This window comes from Taudactylus pleione, unplaced genomic scaffold (assembly GCF_031769625.1).
Source record: "Taudactylus pleione unplaced genomic scaffold, aTauple2 ptg000602l, whole genome shotgun sequence".
Classification (NCBI taxonomy): domain Eukaryota; kingdom Metazoa; phylum Chordata; class Amphibia; order Anura; family Myobatrachidae; genus Taudactylus; species Taudactylus pleione.
The window spans coordinates 7,132,538-7,151,454 of record NW_028285004.1 but is presented as its reverse complement, the minus strand read 5'-3'; the positions used below and the strand labels follow the sequence as shown (position 1 = coordinate 7,151,454).

The following is an 18,917-nucleotide window of genomic DNA, read 5'->3' as shown; positions in this document are numbered from 1 at the left end:
ACTGTAGCTGCGAATCTCAGGAGGTTTGGTCAGTCTCCCTGTATACATCTCCTTTGGTGGACAGGTTATACAGAGCTCAATATCCTACTAAGCTTTGTCCTTTTGTATAGTTGATTAAGAGCCCATTGCAAGTGTATTGCTTAAATGCCTTGTATGTGACTTATGCTAGTTCTGCTGTGTGTTATACTGCTTAGGCTTTTTCAGAAAAAAATAGTCAGTTATAGCCATCACTACTATTTCTCCTCATCCCTCTGACAGGGTAAGGGGGTTTTCTGTGTACTAAACATTGACTAGATATTTGTGAAGGTGGTCACATTACATTGTTACCTTTATACTTAAGCTAAGCGTAACGGGAAACAGGAGTTCATACAGGTTTTATTTATGACTGTCCTTTATAATGATCACTGCTATTGCTCCATTTATCCCTCAACTACTAGGTGTGTAGGGGTTAAATAGTACTTCACATTTGCTTGTGAAGACTGAGCTGCCCATCCCCCTCTCTCCTAATTAATTGGAGACACTTAGCTGCAATTGAGTGTTTGCTGAGGGGAGATTTGGGCTTTCTATGAGTATACCTTTTTCCTAGGACCAAGGTATATAGGACTGGAATCCTACCAACTTTTGCTTGTATAAGTTGATTCAGTGCAGATTTGTAAGTATATTTGTATGCAGTGCACTTCTTTCCTACCATTGTTTCTGCGATTTAGTGCCCATTTGCAAATACAGTGCATCCAGAAAGTATTCACAACAATTCACTTTTTCCACATTTTGTTATGTTACAGCCTTATTCCAAAATGGAATAAATTCATTTTTGTCCTCAAAATTCTACACACAATACCCCATAATGACAACCTGTAAAAAGTAGTGTTTTTTTTTTTAGATTTTTGTAATTTAATAAAAATAAATATTTTAGTGTTTTTTTTTTTGTTTTTTTTTTAATCTGTGTAGGGGGTCACATTGCATAGTTAACCCTACACTTGTTGTAGGTTACTTGTAAATATTTCCCATGTCTCAGGACAAAGGTAAAGAGGAGACTGTTGTTCCTGTACTGGTTTCATGTAAATCCTGCGCAGTAGGCCTCTCAGGATTTCATACAGGCTGTGTGTTGATTGTTATACACCGCCTCGCCAGCACCTGTTTAGGGGTCACCTTGAATGTCCTCCAGGTTATGACGCAGTTAGTGGACCACTTATCAGTCCCCACACTGCCTCCCACTTTAAATTCCCCACAGTGATTACAGCCTGCTATGTTTCCTCTTCCCATACATCTTTCCTGGATGGAGGGTTAGGTCCACTCAGTGCAGAATCTGTCTTTTAGCATCTACCTATCTGCAGATGTTACAGGCGAATAAGGCATCAACCGTCTAAGCATATAGATGGACTGCACCATCCTCTCAATCCAGCCTGCTTTCAGATTCTGATATATCATCTGAGGCGGCAGAGGATACATAGGTTTCTCCCTCTGGGCCTATCTCTGAGAGGAGGAGCGTCATTCATCAGTGGATCCTCTCTAGCAGTGGTGGTTAATTCAATCCTCATTATAGAAGATGAAGTACCGGCTCCTAAAGCCTAATAAACCTAGTGTTCAGACACCAGAAGGTGATTTAGGCTGGATTACCTTAATCTGAACAGCATACTGAGTTTATGGGGGAAGCATGAAATACTCCAGTTAACTGTTCCAGATTCCAAAAAAGACTAGTGTCTTTTTACCCTCTTCCACAGGGACAGTGCATTAGGTGGGAAATCCCCCTCCCTACTGGGGATTTTTACGTCACCTTCCTAAAGGGTTACTCCCAAGAAGGTTAGACCATTCATGCCCTGCTAAGGTCAGGGCTGACAATCCTGGTTCCTTTAGCTAACAAGGAAGGACTTATTACTCCAATTTGGCTTTTGATTCAGAAGCTTAATGGGTCTCATTGCTCTATTCTGAATCTCAAATCTCAACAGGTTCATGTGTCCAGGTTCGTATGGAGACCCTATGGTCAATTATCCTGGTAATGGAACCTGGGGATTTCATGGTTCCCTGGACATACAGGATGAATATCTGCATGTATCTATTGCACCATTCCACCAAGGGTTTCTTGAGGTTACATTACCATTGCCCTTTGGTTGTCCACAGCCCCTCGGGTGTTTACCAAGATAATGGCAGTCATGAATGCTCATCTCAGAAGGAGTCAGGATACTGCCATACTGTACTTGGACGACCTACTGATATTGGCAGTCTATGAAGGTTTTACAGCATCTTCTCCAGCTGACCACTGCCCGTCTACAGGAGCAGGGCTGGATAATCAGTTGGAAAAAAGTCTTCCCTTTCACCAATACAGCCGATGGTACATTTGGGGGCACTATTGGATTCCCTGGCACAAAGGCTCATTCTACCAGTGAAAACTTCGGCTCTACAATCGAGGGTGCGCAAATGGCTCCGCAATCAGAGGGTATCCAGTCACTCAGCAATGCAGGTCTTGGGGAGTGTGGTATCCACTTTTGACATGGTGGAATATGCCCAGGTCCATTCCAGGCCTCTGCAACGACTGATTCTCTACTGGGGGAACAGGCAGTACCATCTGATATGATCCCAGACGTTCCTCCTCTTTCAGGAAGTTCGGTTTTCCCTATAATGGTGGCTTAAAACGTCTCATCTGAACAAGGGTCGCCCCCTTTTGGATCTCCTCACCATGGATGCCAGCCTTTGCAGTTGGGGTGCGGTGACATGCCATCATACCTTTCAGGGATGATGGACTACTCAGGAAAGTCAACTATCCATAAACATCCTGGAATTTCAAGCAGTGTACAAAGCACTCATGCAAGCACAGGATATCCTAAAGGGCAGGTCTGTCCAAATCCAGTCCGACAATGTGACCACAGTAGCCTACCTCAATCATCAGGGAGGCACAGGAAGGCGGTAAGCCATGAAGGGAGTTGCAAACATTCTGGTTTGGGCAGAACACCATCTTCCGGCAATATTCATCCCCGGAGTCCTAAACTGGGAAGCAGACTTCCTAAGTCATCAGGACATGCACGCCGGGGAATGGGCTCTTCATCTGGATGTCTTTCAGATCCTAGTGGATAAATGGGGACTACCAGAAGTATACCTGATGGTTTCACGTCTCAATCACAAGGTCCCCATTTACGGATCCAGAACCAGAGACCCCTCAGCCGCCTTCGTGGATACTCTGGCAGTAAGATGGGACTTCAATCTGGCATACCTATTTCCTCCAATCTCCCTCCTCCTAAGGGTCATCAGGAAATTCAATCAAGAGGGCAGCACAGTAATACTGATAGCTCCTGCTTGGCCCAGACACCATTGCTTCACCGACCTTCAGAGTCTCTCCATGGACACTCTGTGGCCTCTTCCTCTAAGGCCAGACCTGTTAGCACAGGGTCCCTGCCTGCATCCAGTCCTTCCTTGTCTGTCTTGGACAGCGTGGCTCTTGAGTCTTCCATCTTAAGAGCCAAAGGATTTTACTAACTCTGTAATTCAGACTATGCTTAGGGCACGAAAGCCTTCCTCTGCCCGCATCTATTATAGAATTTGGCACTCCTATTATCAATGGTGTTCCCATAGAAAATATGACCCTACAGTTTTTACGGTCTCCCGAGTGCTTGCTTTTCTCCAGGCTGGGTTAGACCACCTTCGTCTGGCCACTCAGTGCAGATTTTTAACTTGAACTCTCAATCAGTTTGGTTTCAGCGAAGGATCGCCCCCCTGCCTGATGTTAGAACGTTTTTGCAGGGTGTTCTGAGGGTTCAGCCTCCCTTTGTGCCTCCGGTAGCTCTGTGGGATTTGTCTTTGTTTCTCATGGCTCTACAGGCTCCCCCATTTGAACCCCTGAACTCATTAGACCTCAAGTGGTTGACAGCGAAGACAGGTTTTTCTTCTTGCTATCTCCTCTTGTCGCTCCCCCTTTTTTTGATTTTTCACCAGGATAGAGCTGTTCTTCATACCAGGGTGGGGTTACCTTCCTAAAGTAGTATCCCGTTTTCATGTAAATGAAGAAATTGTGGTTCCAGCCTTCCAGTCTTCGGACCTCTCTGTAGGTGAAGCTTCTCTGGATGTTGTACGCGCCCTCCGTATCTACGTGGTTCGTACAAACTCCTTTAGGAAATCAGACTCTTTTTGTGTTTTATAGCTTTCACAAACGAGGCAAACCAGCTAACAAATAGACTCTGGCTAGAAGGCTTCGTATGATGATTTCTCAGACTTACACACAAGCAGATCTCCCTGTTCCAAACACAGTGATAGCACATTCTACTCGATCTGTGGGACCATCATGGGCGTTTCAAAGTTGTGCCTCTGCTGAGCAATTGTGCAAGGCAGCCACGTGGTCTTCTGTCCACACTTTTACGCCTAGAGTAAAAAGAGTTAACAAAGGTATGTTATACCATAACTTATTTTATTTTTTATTTTTTTACATTTTTGAACACCAGCAGAAGCATATGAGAGGTAACAGGCAGCTTATATGGAAACTCCAAGGTACAAACATGGCATCCTCCATAAATGCCTGCCGATTTCTTGTCCTTGGGCCAGAAGTTCCTCCACCTTGTGATTCGTCAACAATGCTATAATTTAAACATCTGGTGTCCCAACTCTCCACAGTCCGCTGGAGTGAAGGGTCTGCCGGCTGAAAAAATTTTGCTTTTCAATTGTTTACACCTGGATGACAACAGCTGCAATAGTTGGACATTTGCTTTGCCCATTGCATGATCATGATTTTCTGTTTTATGGCTTAGTGTTCATTGTCACTCTTGTTCGGTTCCAAATGAAGAACGTATGAGGTTTTCACCACTCAGCTGGACACCATGAACCTTCTTGTCAGAGTGAACAGGCACATGTCTGCGAGCCACCAGGGTCTATACTCTACTAGCACAATTATTTTGTTATCTCAGATGGTCACTCTCTGCTGTCAAGCAGTAGCCTTGGGAAGATCATCCAATAGGAAGAGGTCTGGTTGGATTTCTTGACATTAAGGGGGCGATTCAATTGTTGTGTGGGTGGCTATAATTAATGGGCACCCAAAGTTGCAATTCATTTGTTCTGGGCGCCCATTAATTAGCGCCGTCTTTACACCATATTAAACCAGGTTTAGCAGTGTAAAGTCCTGCTTAGTGCACCCAAACTGCAGTTTTGATACCCTAACCATGGGTTTATTTCACCTTAATCTCACCCTCCTGAGAGTATGACCAGAAATGTCAGCGCCGGCAGCTATAATGCCCGATTTGAGCAACAATTAAATTGCTATGTTGGGCTCTCTCAAAAAGTAAAATAAATTTATAGCCACCGTGTAGACAATTGAATTGCCCCTTGAGAATTCAACAGTGAGATTAGTATCAAGGCTATAGAGGGGGTTTTTTTGTTATTTTTTTTTTTTGTAAGCAAATTGTCCAGGCAAGGTATAATAGTCACCCCCTTTGGATTTCAGGTTTACAGTACAATAGGTCAAAAAGAACCATTCAGTTTCTGGATGAGGGAAAGATCTAAGTAAATGCCCAATCCTTTATGCTGGTCCAAGTCTTTCCTACAACTTTGTGTCTCACAGATTTCTGTATTGGAATTGAGCCACTAGTCCAGTGTTGGCTAACCTTGACACTCCAGCTGTTGTGGAACTATATATCCCAGCATGCCCTGCCACAGTTTTAGCATGCCCTAATAGCAAAACTGTAGCAGTGCATGCTGGGTTATGTAGTTCCATAAAAGCTGGAGTGTCAAGGTTAGCCAACACTGCACTAGTCCCTGAAGAGAAGTACACTGGCTCCCCATCACAGGATATACTGTGGGAGGCGCCTTCCTTAAAGCTGTCTTCTTGTCAAGCGTGTTTTGGAACTGGATGCCTAGCTGCCCAAGCCAGTTTTGTTTTCTGCAGCTCTCGACAAGGACCAGAGAATTGACCCCTGGGATCCTACTCCTTGCCTTCCATTAGGAATGAAAGAAGCAAATACTAGGACCCTTTGGTTTAGGGGTCATTAACAGGGAGAAAGCCTCTTTCCCCGTGGCCTTGGAAATAGTGTTGTGCAAAAGTATTCACATCCCTTTGCATTTTTTGGGTTTTGTTGCCTCACATCCTGGAATTAAAATGGATTGTTTCAAGGTGTGCATCATTTCATTCACAGAACATGCCTACAACTGTGAAGTTGTGTTTTTGTTTTTATATTGTGAATCAAACAACCTTTAGGACAACATAACAGAAAACTTCAGCATGCATAACTATTCACCCCACTAAAGTCAGTACTTTGTCGAGCCACCTTTTGCTGCAATTACAGCTGCAAGTCGCTTTGGATAAGTCTCTAGGACCTTGCCACATCTTGTCCCTGGGATTTTTGCCCATTCCTCAAGGCAAATCTGCTCCAGATCCTTCATGTTGGATGGTTTCCGCTTGTGAGCAGCAATCTTCAAGTCTGACCACAGATTCTCAATTTGATTGAGATCTGGGCTTTGACTAGGCCATTCCAACACATTTTAAGTTTCCCCTTAAACCACTCAAGTGTTGCTTTAGCAGTTTGCTTTGGATCATTGTCCTGCTGGAACCTCCGTCCCAGTCTCAAATCACAGGCAGACTGAAACAGGTTTTGCTCAAGAATATCCCTGTATTTAGCACCATCCATCTTTCCCTCCACTTGAATCAGTTTCTCAGTCCCTGCTGCTGAGAAAATCTCCACAGCATGATGCTGCCACCACCATATTTCACTGTGGGGATTGTGTTCTTTGGGTGATGGGATGTGTTGGGATTGTGCCAGACATAGCATTTTCCTTGGTGGCCAAAACATTAAATTTTAGTCTCATCTGACCAGAGCACCTTCCTCCATACATTTTGGGAGTCGCCCACATGCCTTTTGGCAAACTCAATCGTGTCGTCTTATTTTTATCACTAAGTAATGGCTTTTTTTCTGCCCACTGTTCCATAAATCCCAGCTCTATGGAGTGTATGGCTTATTGTGGTCACATGCACAGATACACCAGTCTCTGCTGTGGAACTCTGCAGCTCCTTCAGGGTTACCTTTGGTCTCTGTGCTGCCTCTCTGATTAATGCCCCCCTTGCCCGGTTTGTGAGGTTTGGTGGGCGGCCCTCTCTTGGCAGGTTTGTTGCGGTACCATGTTCTTTCTATTTGTTGATGATGGATTTGATGGTGCTCCGGGGGGGGTCATCAAAGATTTCGATATTTTTTTTATAACCCAACCCAGAATTGTACTTCTCAACAACTTTGTCCCTGACTTGTTTGGAGATCTCCTTGGTCTTCATGGTGTGATGCCTCTTACTTAGTGGTGTTGCAGCCTCTGGGCCTTTCAGAAAAGGTGTGTTTTATACTGACAGATCATGTAACACTTAGATTTCACACAGGTGGACTTCATTTCACGAATTGTGACTTCTGAAGGTAATTGGTTGGAACTTTTGAGGGGCTTCATAGCAAAGGGGGTGCTTACATATGCACATGCCAATTTTCAGAATTTTATTTATAAAGATTCTTTTTTTATATATACTTTTCTCATTTCATTTCACCAAATGAGACTATTTTGTGCAGATCCATCACATAAAATTCAGATTAAAAAAATAAATAACAGGTTGTAATGTAACAAAAAAGGTAAAAAGCCAAGGGGGTCAATACTTTTGCATGACACTGTACTTCCCAGTCCAGATGTAGAGAAAATGAGTGAAGAAAGGGTCTGGATATTTTGCATTTGCAATGCCTGATGAGCAGCTGCAAAAAAACAGTCCAGAGACTAGGTAGAGCCCACAGAAAAAATAAGCACCCCAAGTGACCTCTCCACTACTTCCCTGCAGATGGGAGGGCAGACATACAAAAGGAGCTGTTGCTTACCAAAGATGAATGCAGTATTTGTTCTATTGGCCTTGTCTACCAGGAAAGCCACACCAGTGAGGAAGTGCTAAAGAAATGGCACATACCTCCTTTGGTCTCTGCACGAATGGATGGCAGGTGTCCCAATGACAGCCCCTTCTCCCTATTACTAGTGCAAGGCTGCTATGGGTAGTGTGCAATGACTGGGTCTCTCCTGGAAGTGATCCAACGCTGGGAGCGGCATTCAGCAGTCGCCTCCACAGCTTGCTGTAGAGGAGTCTCTAACTGCAGCTGATTGATGCCATTCCAAAGTAAAAGACTATAAAGTATAGCTTGAAGAACGGTGGCTACCGTAAGCAGCCAGAGAAAATACGCCTGGCAAACAATACTGGAACTTTTGCGCAAGCTGCTGCCACTACACTCTATACTGTGTTCTATTTAGTGCCACCTGCAGCATGAATGATACTATTAGACGTTGTTCTACATGCTCCCATTTTTTTGTTTAAACAAATTTCAAGATTTTTAAATTGTTTATTTCTAGGGGCCTGACTGTACAGATCCTGGTACTGAAACAGAGGAAAGTATGAGTACTGGTGATGTTGGCCAGAGACCTACAGACTCTCAAAACAGTGGTATGCATTATGGCTTTGATTCTTTTTTATAAACTGCTAACTAAATGTTATTGTTTTTATATGGTTATCAGGTGCTGCGAAGTATAATGTAGCATCATCTCTACAAGTGCTGTTAGAAATTCAATCGTTTGAAGTGGTTTATCATGTTTCTAATAATGTGTACACATACTGTACTGCTGATTATATATTTGACTTTATAACATTCATGTATAACTGGAGTGTGGGTACGAAGTGTGTGCATTAGGTTGCCGTACTCCTCTGCAGCACGTTGCCATGCAAGTAGGGGAAACATTTCTCTAAACATATGCTGGCTGACCTCTCCATTGGCTTTTTAAAAGTGCTCTGTGCATTTTGCTCGATTCATGATATATAGGTGTAAATATCCTTTTGAAAAACTTGTCATACAGTTAAAGACTGTCATTTAGGATATCGCATATCAGTACTGTCACCTGTTTATCCTTGTTCTATAGCAATGTGAAATGTTTCACATTGCTATAGAACAAAATATATCTTCCAAAATATGATGTTGAGCACCATACCAATGATACTGGCTTAGCCTTAGTTTCTAAGTTTGAGAGCACCCATTATAACTTAACTATTTTTTTCTCTTCATTTGCTATAATGTTTTTTTTAATCTATATATCTTTACAGGTGAAGCTGGTGCAGGAACTACAGAATCCACAATTCCACAGGAAGCAAGGGAACAACCATCATCTGCTTCTGACAGGCCAGCACCTCGTCCCCCACATTCACCACGTAGACCACCACATCCTCTGCCTCCTCGTTTAACAATCCATGCTCCACCTCAAGAGCTTGGACCACCAGCTCAGGTGCCAGTGAATCATTTTTTGTAATTTTGGAAATTTCAATCTGTGACACTATGCGTTCTAATATTTGACATCCGTCTTTGAAGTCTAACAAATCTAGTATGGCTGACTTGATTCCAAATTATAAATATACTATCATGTGTTGCATTACTTTTATAGTTAAGTCCTTATACCTACTGGGAATACTTTCGTGATCTTCTAAAACAGACAAATATTCATAACTGTGCATTCAACTATTGTTGCCAAGGAAATCTGCTTTACATTTTTTTTTTTTTTTAACAAAGTGAACTTAAAAGTGGGAAGAAGTAACTTCGTCTTTTGCGAGGAAGCTTGCCAAGCCCAAGATTCATGATCAATGTTGCTTTATTTAGTCTGATTTTCTCTGATCTCGCTTCTAGTACACACTTGTCTTTAGCCCGCCATGACCCGTGCTGTGTCATTGATATCAATAGTGTAAAACCTGGGGTTGATTAGTTTGATCTCATACAAGACTGCATACAAACATTTATAATTTTGCTACTGTGACATCTGTACAGGCTGTCAAGATTGCGCAGCGTTGCAGTAATTCTTAGGGTTGGGTGCGGGATGCCGGCGCTCAAGATCCCAGCGGTCAGAATCTTGACGTCGCTATACCGACAGGGTTAGGATACAGACACCTACAGGTAGGAGCCCTAAACCTAACCCTCCTTCCCTGCAGCCTAACTCAAGCCCTCCCCCTAACCCCAATACTTACTGTCGAGATGCTGGTGCCGGGTTTCCAACGCCGCCATTCTCAGCGCCAACATGCAATATATCATTACATGTCTAATGTAACTATACCTCATCAGCCGTCGCAGCTTACCATCGGATGTGTTGGGTTATTGTCAGGGTACACACAATACGATGGATGTTCCAATCCGTCATGGGTGATGTAGAACAGGGGTAGCCAACCTCTGTCCTCGAGAGCTGGTGCACAGGTCTATTCATTACTCACTTAACACATTTGAAAAGATCCACAGGTGAAGCTAATTATTACAATTGTGATTCTGTGAGGAGACCTGGAAAATATGCACTGTCAGAAGCTCTCGATGACCAGGGTTGGCTACCCCTGATGTAGAGAATAGTAGTGTATACCCAGCTTCAGCCTTGCTCACAATGGCATGGCCATATTTGGGTGATAAGTCTGATCCAAACCCCTGAAACATCATTGAAGTGGTTGATACTCTTACCAGTTCCTTTATGAAGACCCGACAGATGGAGAACAAGATGTCTTTGAACCCAGAAATCGGGAAGCTGACTGTAGTTTTCTCTGACTGTAGAGATGGACAATCTTATTACTCGAAAGATGAAGACTTCTGATAGTAAGCCTGTCGGGCTGGGCATCTCAACTTATGACTAGGAACCAAAACATGTCTCACAGCCATTTAGATATCATAAATTTCCATGATTATTTTTAAATATTGTCCTACCAAGCAATAAGTTTAGTCATTGTGTGCAAATGTCCAATTTCATATTCATTATATATTTTTGCAGTATTTGTAGTCGCAAGTAAAGCAATTAATTATTTAATTAACAAGGTTGATCAATCTTCTAAAAATTTCTGGTTTTAATTCTGTGGTATAACAAACCCCTGAGAGACAACTTGCAATTTAACCTAACTACAGGCAAATAGGTAATCATGTCACCCTAAATGGCACTTAATATACAAACCATGAGCAAATGTTCTCTAGGTGCAGACAATATAGCAATTTATCAGATTTTCTAAAAGTTGCTTCCTCAAATGTACACATGAAATGGAAATTGAAGACCTCGCTAGCGCTATCTATATGGTATAAGTTATAGTGTAATCACATCCCTTATATCACAGAGGTAACCAAACCACCTCCTCCTTTCTGTGATTAACTTCTCAGCAAGTATCTTTTTCCATTAACCGCCAGAAACTTGTCTCCCCTTCGCAATTCTCTTAGGGCAAGTAATTCACAAAAGTACTGTTTACATGTACCCAAAACGAAGAAAAAGTAGATACAGCGCAATACGTTTAATATTCATTGGCAGTCTAATAAAATGCCTGGATCATTTGTACCAATAATTCAATTTAATTATAGCTGCAGATCCAATCTCCAATAAGAGGCAGGCAGTCCCATTTCCAATTATTTAAGAATTTGGCCTTACCCACTTCCCTCCTTAGGGCATCCCACGGTCTGACCACTCAGAGTAACAAAAATAAATAAAACCAGTCTGTGTTTTCCCAGTAGCAGCAGCTGATCACCGTCATCACCTACTATGAACAGTTTTAGTCTGATGTTCTATTGACCTAAAATATACAGTATACATACATACATATGTGGTTATCTCAAAGACCCTTATTTTCTAATATTCATACTTATTACACTGCATAATATGGGTGAGGTTTCTTTTTATTTATTTTTTTTGCTTTTTATGTGCATCCTTGAAGCTTACAGACCCAACTATCCTTACAGTGACAACCCCTTTTATGGTAGAGCTAAAAATATTTCCTCTAGTTACATCGGGAGTCCCTGCCTTATTTATGAAAGCTCAGCAAATGTATTAATATATGTATATATTAGGTTGTATTTGGGGTTCTTAGACTTGTATGTGGAGCTGTGGTAATAACACTGAAAAGAAGCCTGTAAAGGAATGTTAGACAATTGTTGGAGACAGAAAAAGACTCTGAATGAAGAGGTAATCATTGGACTTGTCCCAGCTGATGCGCTAAGATGAGGACATGAGACCAAACCTTTTCCTAAACCAGCATTGTTTGTGCCTGCAACACAACTGAATGTGTACCACTTAGGTTATAGGGTAAATTAATTGTATTAAACTTTATTTAAGTCACAATTTTAATACTACTAATGCTATCATTTTTAAAATTGGGTTGATTATTTACATACCTGTTTATGAATATAAAAATTCCCTGTGCGTTAACATTCTGTATTGGGCACAAAATAAATACTTTTTAAGCAATGATTAGGATCTAAATCTGAGCTTGCGTCTAATTTTTATGTGTTAAACATGTATTTCAGTGACATGCAGTGAAGTCAATGGCTGGGGAGACACACCTGTATAGAAACATACCAGGGAGTATGATAGGGGAGGGCGTATGACAGGGAAGGCTCTGCACGTCCCTGGTATTTGGTTCTGGCCACACTCTTTCATGCACTTAGACTACGTAAAATAGGGGTATGGAGGATGTGACCACACCTTGCAGTTTATATTCATTGGCTGTTAGTCTATAACGTTACTACCTGAATCAATCAATCCTTTGCAGCAAGTAAAAACACACTATCAAATCCTCTTTAGCATCTAAGTAAAATGACCATCAAAGTTGACTTTTCCTCAGTCTGTTGATCAAAGTTATGATGAAGATAGTTGAAGACGACTTTCAGCTATTACTAAAAACTGTTCCAATTTCATAGTGAATTTTTATTCCCTGTCCATACAAAGTGATGTATTTGTTTGTCTTTTCTCAAACTTTGCTAGAGTGTAACTTTAGGATGTACAGGTGTCTACATACATCTTTCTTGCTCATTAGACGGCCCGTCTAGTCGTGGCGTGGCGTGAATCGGTAGCGTGAAGTGTCTTTTTGTGCAACCTTTCACCTTCAAATGTTTTATTCGCGAAGTGATGTGAATAGGACACACAAGCAGCTTTTGCTGACTACTGATATGCCGCATGCCTATATTCTGTGTGCGACTGCGGGTGTATCTGCATGCAAAATGCTACGTTAGTGTCACAGCTGCTGAAAATATTTGTTTTTATGCAAGAGAGTTTAAAGATTCACATAAGTAAGGGTACAGCATTTTGAGATAGGAACAGGACACACTGTCTGACGCACACTTTTCCAGAAGATTTTTGTAAGCCGTAAACTACTTCACTCCCTTAAACTGTTTTCATAGCCATCACTAAGCATAAGGCAGATCTCTATGCATATGAATATCTGAACCCCTACCAAGGAGGCCACAAGATCATACATTTAAAATATTCACTCCTAGATCTTTTTTTTTCCATTGAACAGTGTATTTTATATTAGATGCACAATCTGCTATAAGTGGGAATACATTTAACGTCCATTACTTTTGGGTTTAGTGCCTTAGTTGGGGTTAAAGGTATAAGTAGTCCTCACTATTTTGTACTTGAAGGAGGGTGGTATAGAAGATTGTAACAATAGAGGGGTGTTTTGTATAATGGAGATTTTTCCCCAAACACAAGTAATCTGGACTAAAAGCACAGAGCATTAGGACAATTTGGGAACATTGTAGACTAATAGGAGGCTGGTGTACACATTTCTTAGCCATTTAGTTAAATCTTGCAATTGGCTAGCTACTCCATACATTCTATTAAATATTTTTGTAAAGATTTTAGTAGTTTTACTTAGATTCAACAGTAACACAAATTCAGTAGTGAATTTTCTTGCTGATAATCAACCATCTTGAATTAAAGAATTTAATAAATCATAGTAGGCAAGTAAAAGATATGGCCCACGTCATTTATCTTGTGTTGCCAAGTGAGACTCCTGTTAAACATAAATGGCTGATAAAAGGGCTGCAAAGGGACAGTCCTTCCCCAAACATTCTATTGTCCCAACAAGTTGTCTGACTAGCATTGCCTGCTGTCCAATCATTCCTGCATTATATGTCAAATCTAGAAACACACTGCATTAAGAAAATACTATTTTAATGAATGCATGGTATGCTGCTTTTGCAGTTAGTTTTGTATTTTATGGCTATCCTTATCATGAGAGATAATTAGAAGTTCATTCAAGTCACTGGTCTATTTGGTTATTGATTAATGACCAGTGCACCAATAATGTAAATCTAACAAAAAGGTCAACAAAATATGTAACAGGACATAGAGATAAATGTATTGTTAATAACTCAATACATAAAACAATATTTAAGACACTTTTGTTTCAACAATTTATTTTTATTCATAAAGATCATTTTATGTTTCACTTAAAAGATAAAGTGAATTTTAAGCATTAATTCAATAAAAGTAACATTTTATATAATATTTGTTTCTTCTCCTTATGTGCGCCAACAAAGAGAATACTTTTTTCTTTCCTCTTACATGATCATTTTCTTATTTGTCCTTGGCAGCACCCACACAGATTAATTATCCATGTGATACTTATCAGCTATTTGGGGCCATTACACAAATAGTTTTTTTGTTTAAACCAAAACCTAGTGCAGAGGTGTCTCCTCAATTCCCCATTCCCAATTAAATCAGTAGTGTGCTGGCTGTGTAGCCAGTGTGCACGCATAGCTAATGTTTGAATTATGCTAAATCAAATCTTATGCACATGTGACACGCACTTAAAACCGAGTTATACAGGAGTTAAAGAGGAGGACGGCATTGTACTTAAAATCGCTGCTACAGAAGGACAACATTCAAACCACTTGTGAGTTCAGTTACGTTCCACCTGCTTTATGTACAGCTTGGACACTATATGGAGCTATTTGCTTATATATTGCAATCCTACTACTTCCATCTAATTGCCATTTGGCTTTTTGCACTTTATATTAAATATATGCTTTTGCCTCTCACTACTGCTTAGCCTTCTATACCTCCATTCTCTACCATTTAGGGCTATATTTACAAAGCTGCGGGCTTCAGGTGAAAATTTAGAATGGCATTAACGTTAAAGTGTAAACCCAGCGTGTGTTAGTGCTGCTTTAAGTATGGAATTGGAATGGCAAGGGAGAGAGTAGTTTGGTAGTGCAAAATGCCCTTCTGCTCCATGGGAGATTTCTGTCTTCCCTGAGCTCACCTTGGGGCACCTGTATTACAGTTTGACAGGTGTACAGCCCTAGTCGGACTTCCCTCCTGCCACTGTCTTTGAAGTGGAAGAAAACCCGGTATGCATTACACTTAATGTTAGTGCCATTTCTGTGTAAATTTTACCGTCTTGGGTATTGCTTAATTTAGTAGTCTTATATTCTTTTAATCTACCCTGATTCCTACTACAGGTTAAGTCTCCCATATGCAAAATGCTTGGGACCAGGGGTATTTTGGATATCGTAATAATCTGTATTTTGGAATATTTGCATATCATAATGAGATCTTGGGAATGGGACCCAAGTATAACACAGAATGCATTTATGTTTCATATTAATTTTATACACACAACCAAGAGGTAATTTTATACAATATTTTCAATAATTTTGTTGCTCAAACAAAGTTTGTGTACATACATGAAATTCATTTTTCATATACACCTTATACACAGAGCCTGAAGGTAATTTTATACAATATTTGTAATAATTTTGTGCCTTAAACAAAGTTTGTGTACATTAAACCATAAAAAAAAGCAAAGGTTTCACTTTCTCAGGCAAGCTCCATAAATTCCATAATTGGGAATAATTGGATATGGGAGACTCAACCTGTACTTATTATCAGTCTCTTCTCTCTTGCAAATTGTGTACTGACATTTTGATGTCACTTTGCACTGAGAATTTTCTTCTGCCATCCACTACCATTGTTACTTCTATTGTCTGGTCTCACTCCCTCTCCCTGTTCGGCTGCCTCACCCTACTGTTCCATTCCTTACACTTGCCATACTCCTGCTCCCCCTCTGTATGCTGCGTCCCCCCCCCCCCTTCTCTCCCAATCCCTTGCGGCCTCTCTCAGGTCTTCATGATGAATACGATTACACAGAAGCAGGCAAGGTGGAGCTTGAAGCAGTGTGAGGTGACACCTGGGAGATGCAGACTTCATGCCTTCATTTTTGGTTAATCTACACTCTTCTCCTTTTGGAGTCTTTATTGCTACATTATGCAAGTTCTCTGCTAGCCGGACACCACAATCTGCTTCTGCATTCAGCTCAATTGTACCTAATCCAGTGTAATCTCAGTTTTGATTGTGTTCATCAAAGGCAGTGGTTCTCAATCATTTCCACTTGCGTACTCCCTTGCAGCCCATTTATGTTCCTGTTCTACCAACATTTGCAAAGCAGCTAATTTGTAATGAATATAATTGCTGCCATTTAAAATGCTTAGAGACTGCTGTATATAAAACAATAAATATTCTCTCCAAGAAACACACTACAGGTTGAGTCCCATATCCAAAATGCTTGGGACCATTTCGGAATATTCAGCATTTTGGAATATTTGCATACCATAATGAGATCTTGGGTATGGGAAATCTAAACACAGAATACATTTATGTTGTACCTTTATACACATAGCCTGCAGGTAATTTTATACAGTATTTCAATCATTTTGTGGCTTAAACAAAGTTTGTTTACATACATGAAATTCATTTGTTTCATATACGCCTTATACACTGAAGGTAATTGTATACAATATTTAATAATTTTGTGCATTAAACAGTTTGTGTACATTGAACCATCAAAAAGCAAAGTTTTCACTGTCTCAGTCATGCTAAAAAATTTCTGTATTTTGGAATATATGGATATGGGAGACTCATACATGTGCAATTTTTTTCTATACTACAGGTTATTTCTCACATTACAGTTTATGAAACATTTAAAATGGTATATCTAGTCCACCCGTGGCTTCTTATACAGCAATAGACTATTTAATTTTATTATCTGGGTCCTGCTGTGATGCTTGGGGGTAGAGATCCCTAGGACCCTGGTTTCCCTATATATTACCTGAATACCCTGCCCAGTCATTTATTTTTAGAACTAGTAGTTTCCCATGTTGAGAACTGATCAAAGGCAGCTGAGTTATGCTAAAGATCTGTGACTGACCTTTTAGAACATCTCCTGCTTAGCAGTGCTGTCATATACATTGGATGTGCTAGTCTCTCACGAATAAGACTGTCCAAATCACGGATATTCACACATGATGCATAATGAGTGACCTACAGTACTACCTTTAGGAGGGACTCTGATGTTCCATAGCAGTATCGGTGTGCTATGCTCACTATTAAGGAGGACACACAATCATACCTGTATACTATTTACTTTGCAGGGTCTTTAATGGATCCTCAAGTTTTGAGATTACAAATTTGCAGTTATTGATAAATACTATTTATGTATATTTAATTAAATGTTAAAAAAATGTATGTATCCATAAAAATATTTTTTTTTTCAAACCTAGATGTTTTCTTTTGCTTCTGCCTGGGAGTGGTAAATAAATTGATGATCAGAATATCGACATTCACCATGTCAGCTTGGCTTGACTGACATTCAGTTAGACTAGGTTGGCGTAATATTGGCATTGTGAATGTTGACAATGAGGATTTGCATTGGCATAGTGCTTATCTCTAACCACAGCCTAACCCAAACACTAAAATTGTTAAAAAGGTGTCTGTCGACATTTAGACCAGGAGGACATTATGAATGTATGCCCTTCTGCCATTTTGCCCTGTTAATTTAGGATCGTAATATTCAGCAGCTTTCATTTGTATTTACTTTGCATCGGCAGTAGTTTCTTATCCATGTTTTATTATGATAGACCTGTGGTGATGTGTGTGTGCGGTTTCATAATTAAAATATTCCTTTGGTAGCGGTGCATGTATGGGACTTTACCTATTTGGTGTTGGTATATAGCCTGTAAATATTTTGTTCTATTTACTTAGAGGTTTGTGATCAGTTCACTAAGTGAAATATACAAATTCTGCCATATCTGAGGTCCCCACAAGTCTCTGCACGGGATGATGTAGTCAGGATACCGGTGCCCAACTCTAAAAAGACCGACACGGGACTAAAGAGTGCGTCGATATTGCCTATCATTAGCTCCACGACAAAATCCTGACACCTGGCATACCGAACGAAGGCAGGTTCTAACCACGGAGGGGGAGGGTTAGCTTTTGGAACCACCAGGGGTACTTGGGGTTAGACACCCACTTCCCCATGGGAGGGTTAGGGTGTGGCAAAGGAGGGTTAGGTTTAGGCACCAACTGGGGGAAGTTAGGGTTAGGCACCTCTAAGGGGAGGGTTAGGGTACTTACGATCCCCCGTCTGAATTTCGAACCGTCTGTGTCTGTATTTGATCGGCATTACATACCATTTCCCTCTGCACTCCTTGTCTATCTTTCCTCCGTGCTATGTATCGGAAACTGACTTTCTAGCAGAAACTTTTCTACATAGCTGTTGTAATACTGTAATCTCCTTTCATGGTGTATGGTGCAATAAGCAATACTTTGACTATATAAAATATTTGACAAATATTTTATATGTTGCTTCTCAGCTTTCTCTTCCTACATTCTTTTCACATTACCTTGAAACATATGGAAATGACCAGTTCCCTTCCTAGATGGATATGTATATCTGGGACACTCGGTGTGTCATAACTCTGCATAAGACATTCCATACCACGTTGCAGACCACACCAGGGATATGATGTCACATCTTATTCACAGACACTTCTGATGAGGAGTGGACAAGGTACAAAGGTTAAACCACAGGAAATACGGAAGCAGCATTCTCAATATGGACGTGATGTAGATCAGCGTTGGGGTATTTGGGCTATAAATTGAGGCTAGTTTGATGAATAGCCTTTGTCGCAGGGAAGATGTGTTTGGCTGCAAGAGCAGAGGGGACGGGGGCATGACCCAGATCGTACAGGGTTAAAGTTATTCCCAAGAGAGAAGGTCCAGTTCAGGAGGAGAAGTGGGAGGTGGGTTGGGTATGAAATCCCGGCTGTTGAAATGTTGCTAGTCAGAATCCCGACAACTGCATCCCGACACCCAAAGAATCGCAC

At 40.8% G+C, this 18,917-nt stretch overlaps 1 protein-coding gene across 1 annotated transcript in view; it reads left to right on the top strand.

Annotated features, from left to right (window-relative positions):
- The window catches only part of TPR (translocated promoter region, nuclear basket protein), a 294,162-nt gene that overhangs the window by 250,435 nt on the left and 24,810 nt on the right, over positions 1-18,917 (top strand). The window contains exons 42-43 of the mRNA XM_088453921.1: positions 8,332-8,422; positions 9,074-9,252. Coding sequence (XP_088310047.1) covers positions 8,332-8,422; positions 9,074-9,252 — 270 coding nt within the window. The remainder of the gene's footprint in view (positions 1-8,331; positions 8,423-9,073; positions 9,253-18,917) is intronic.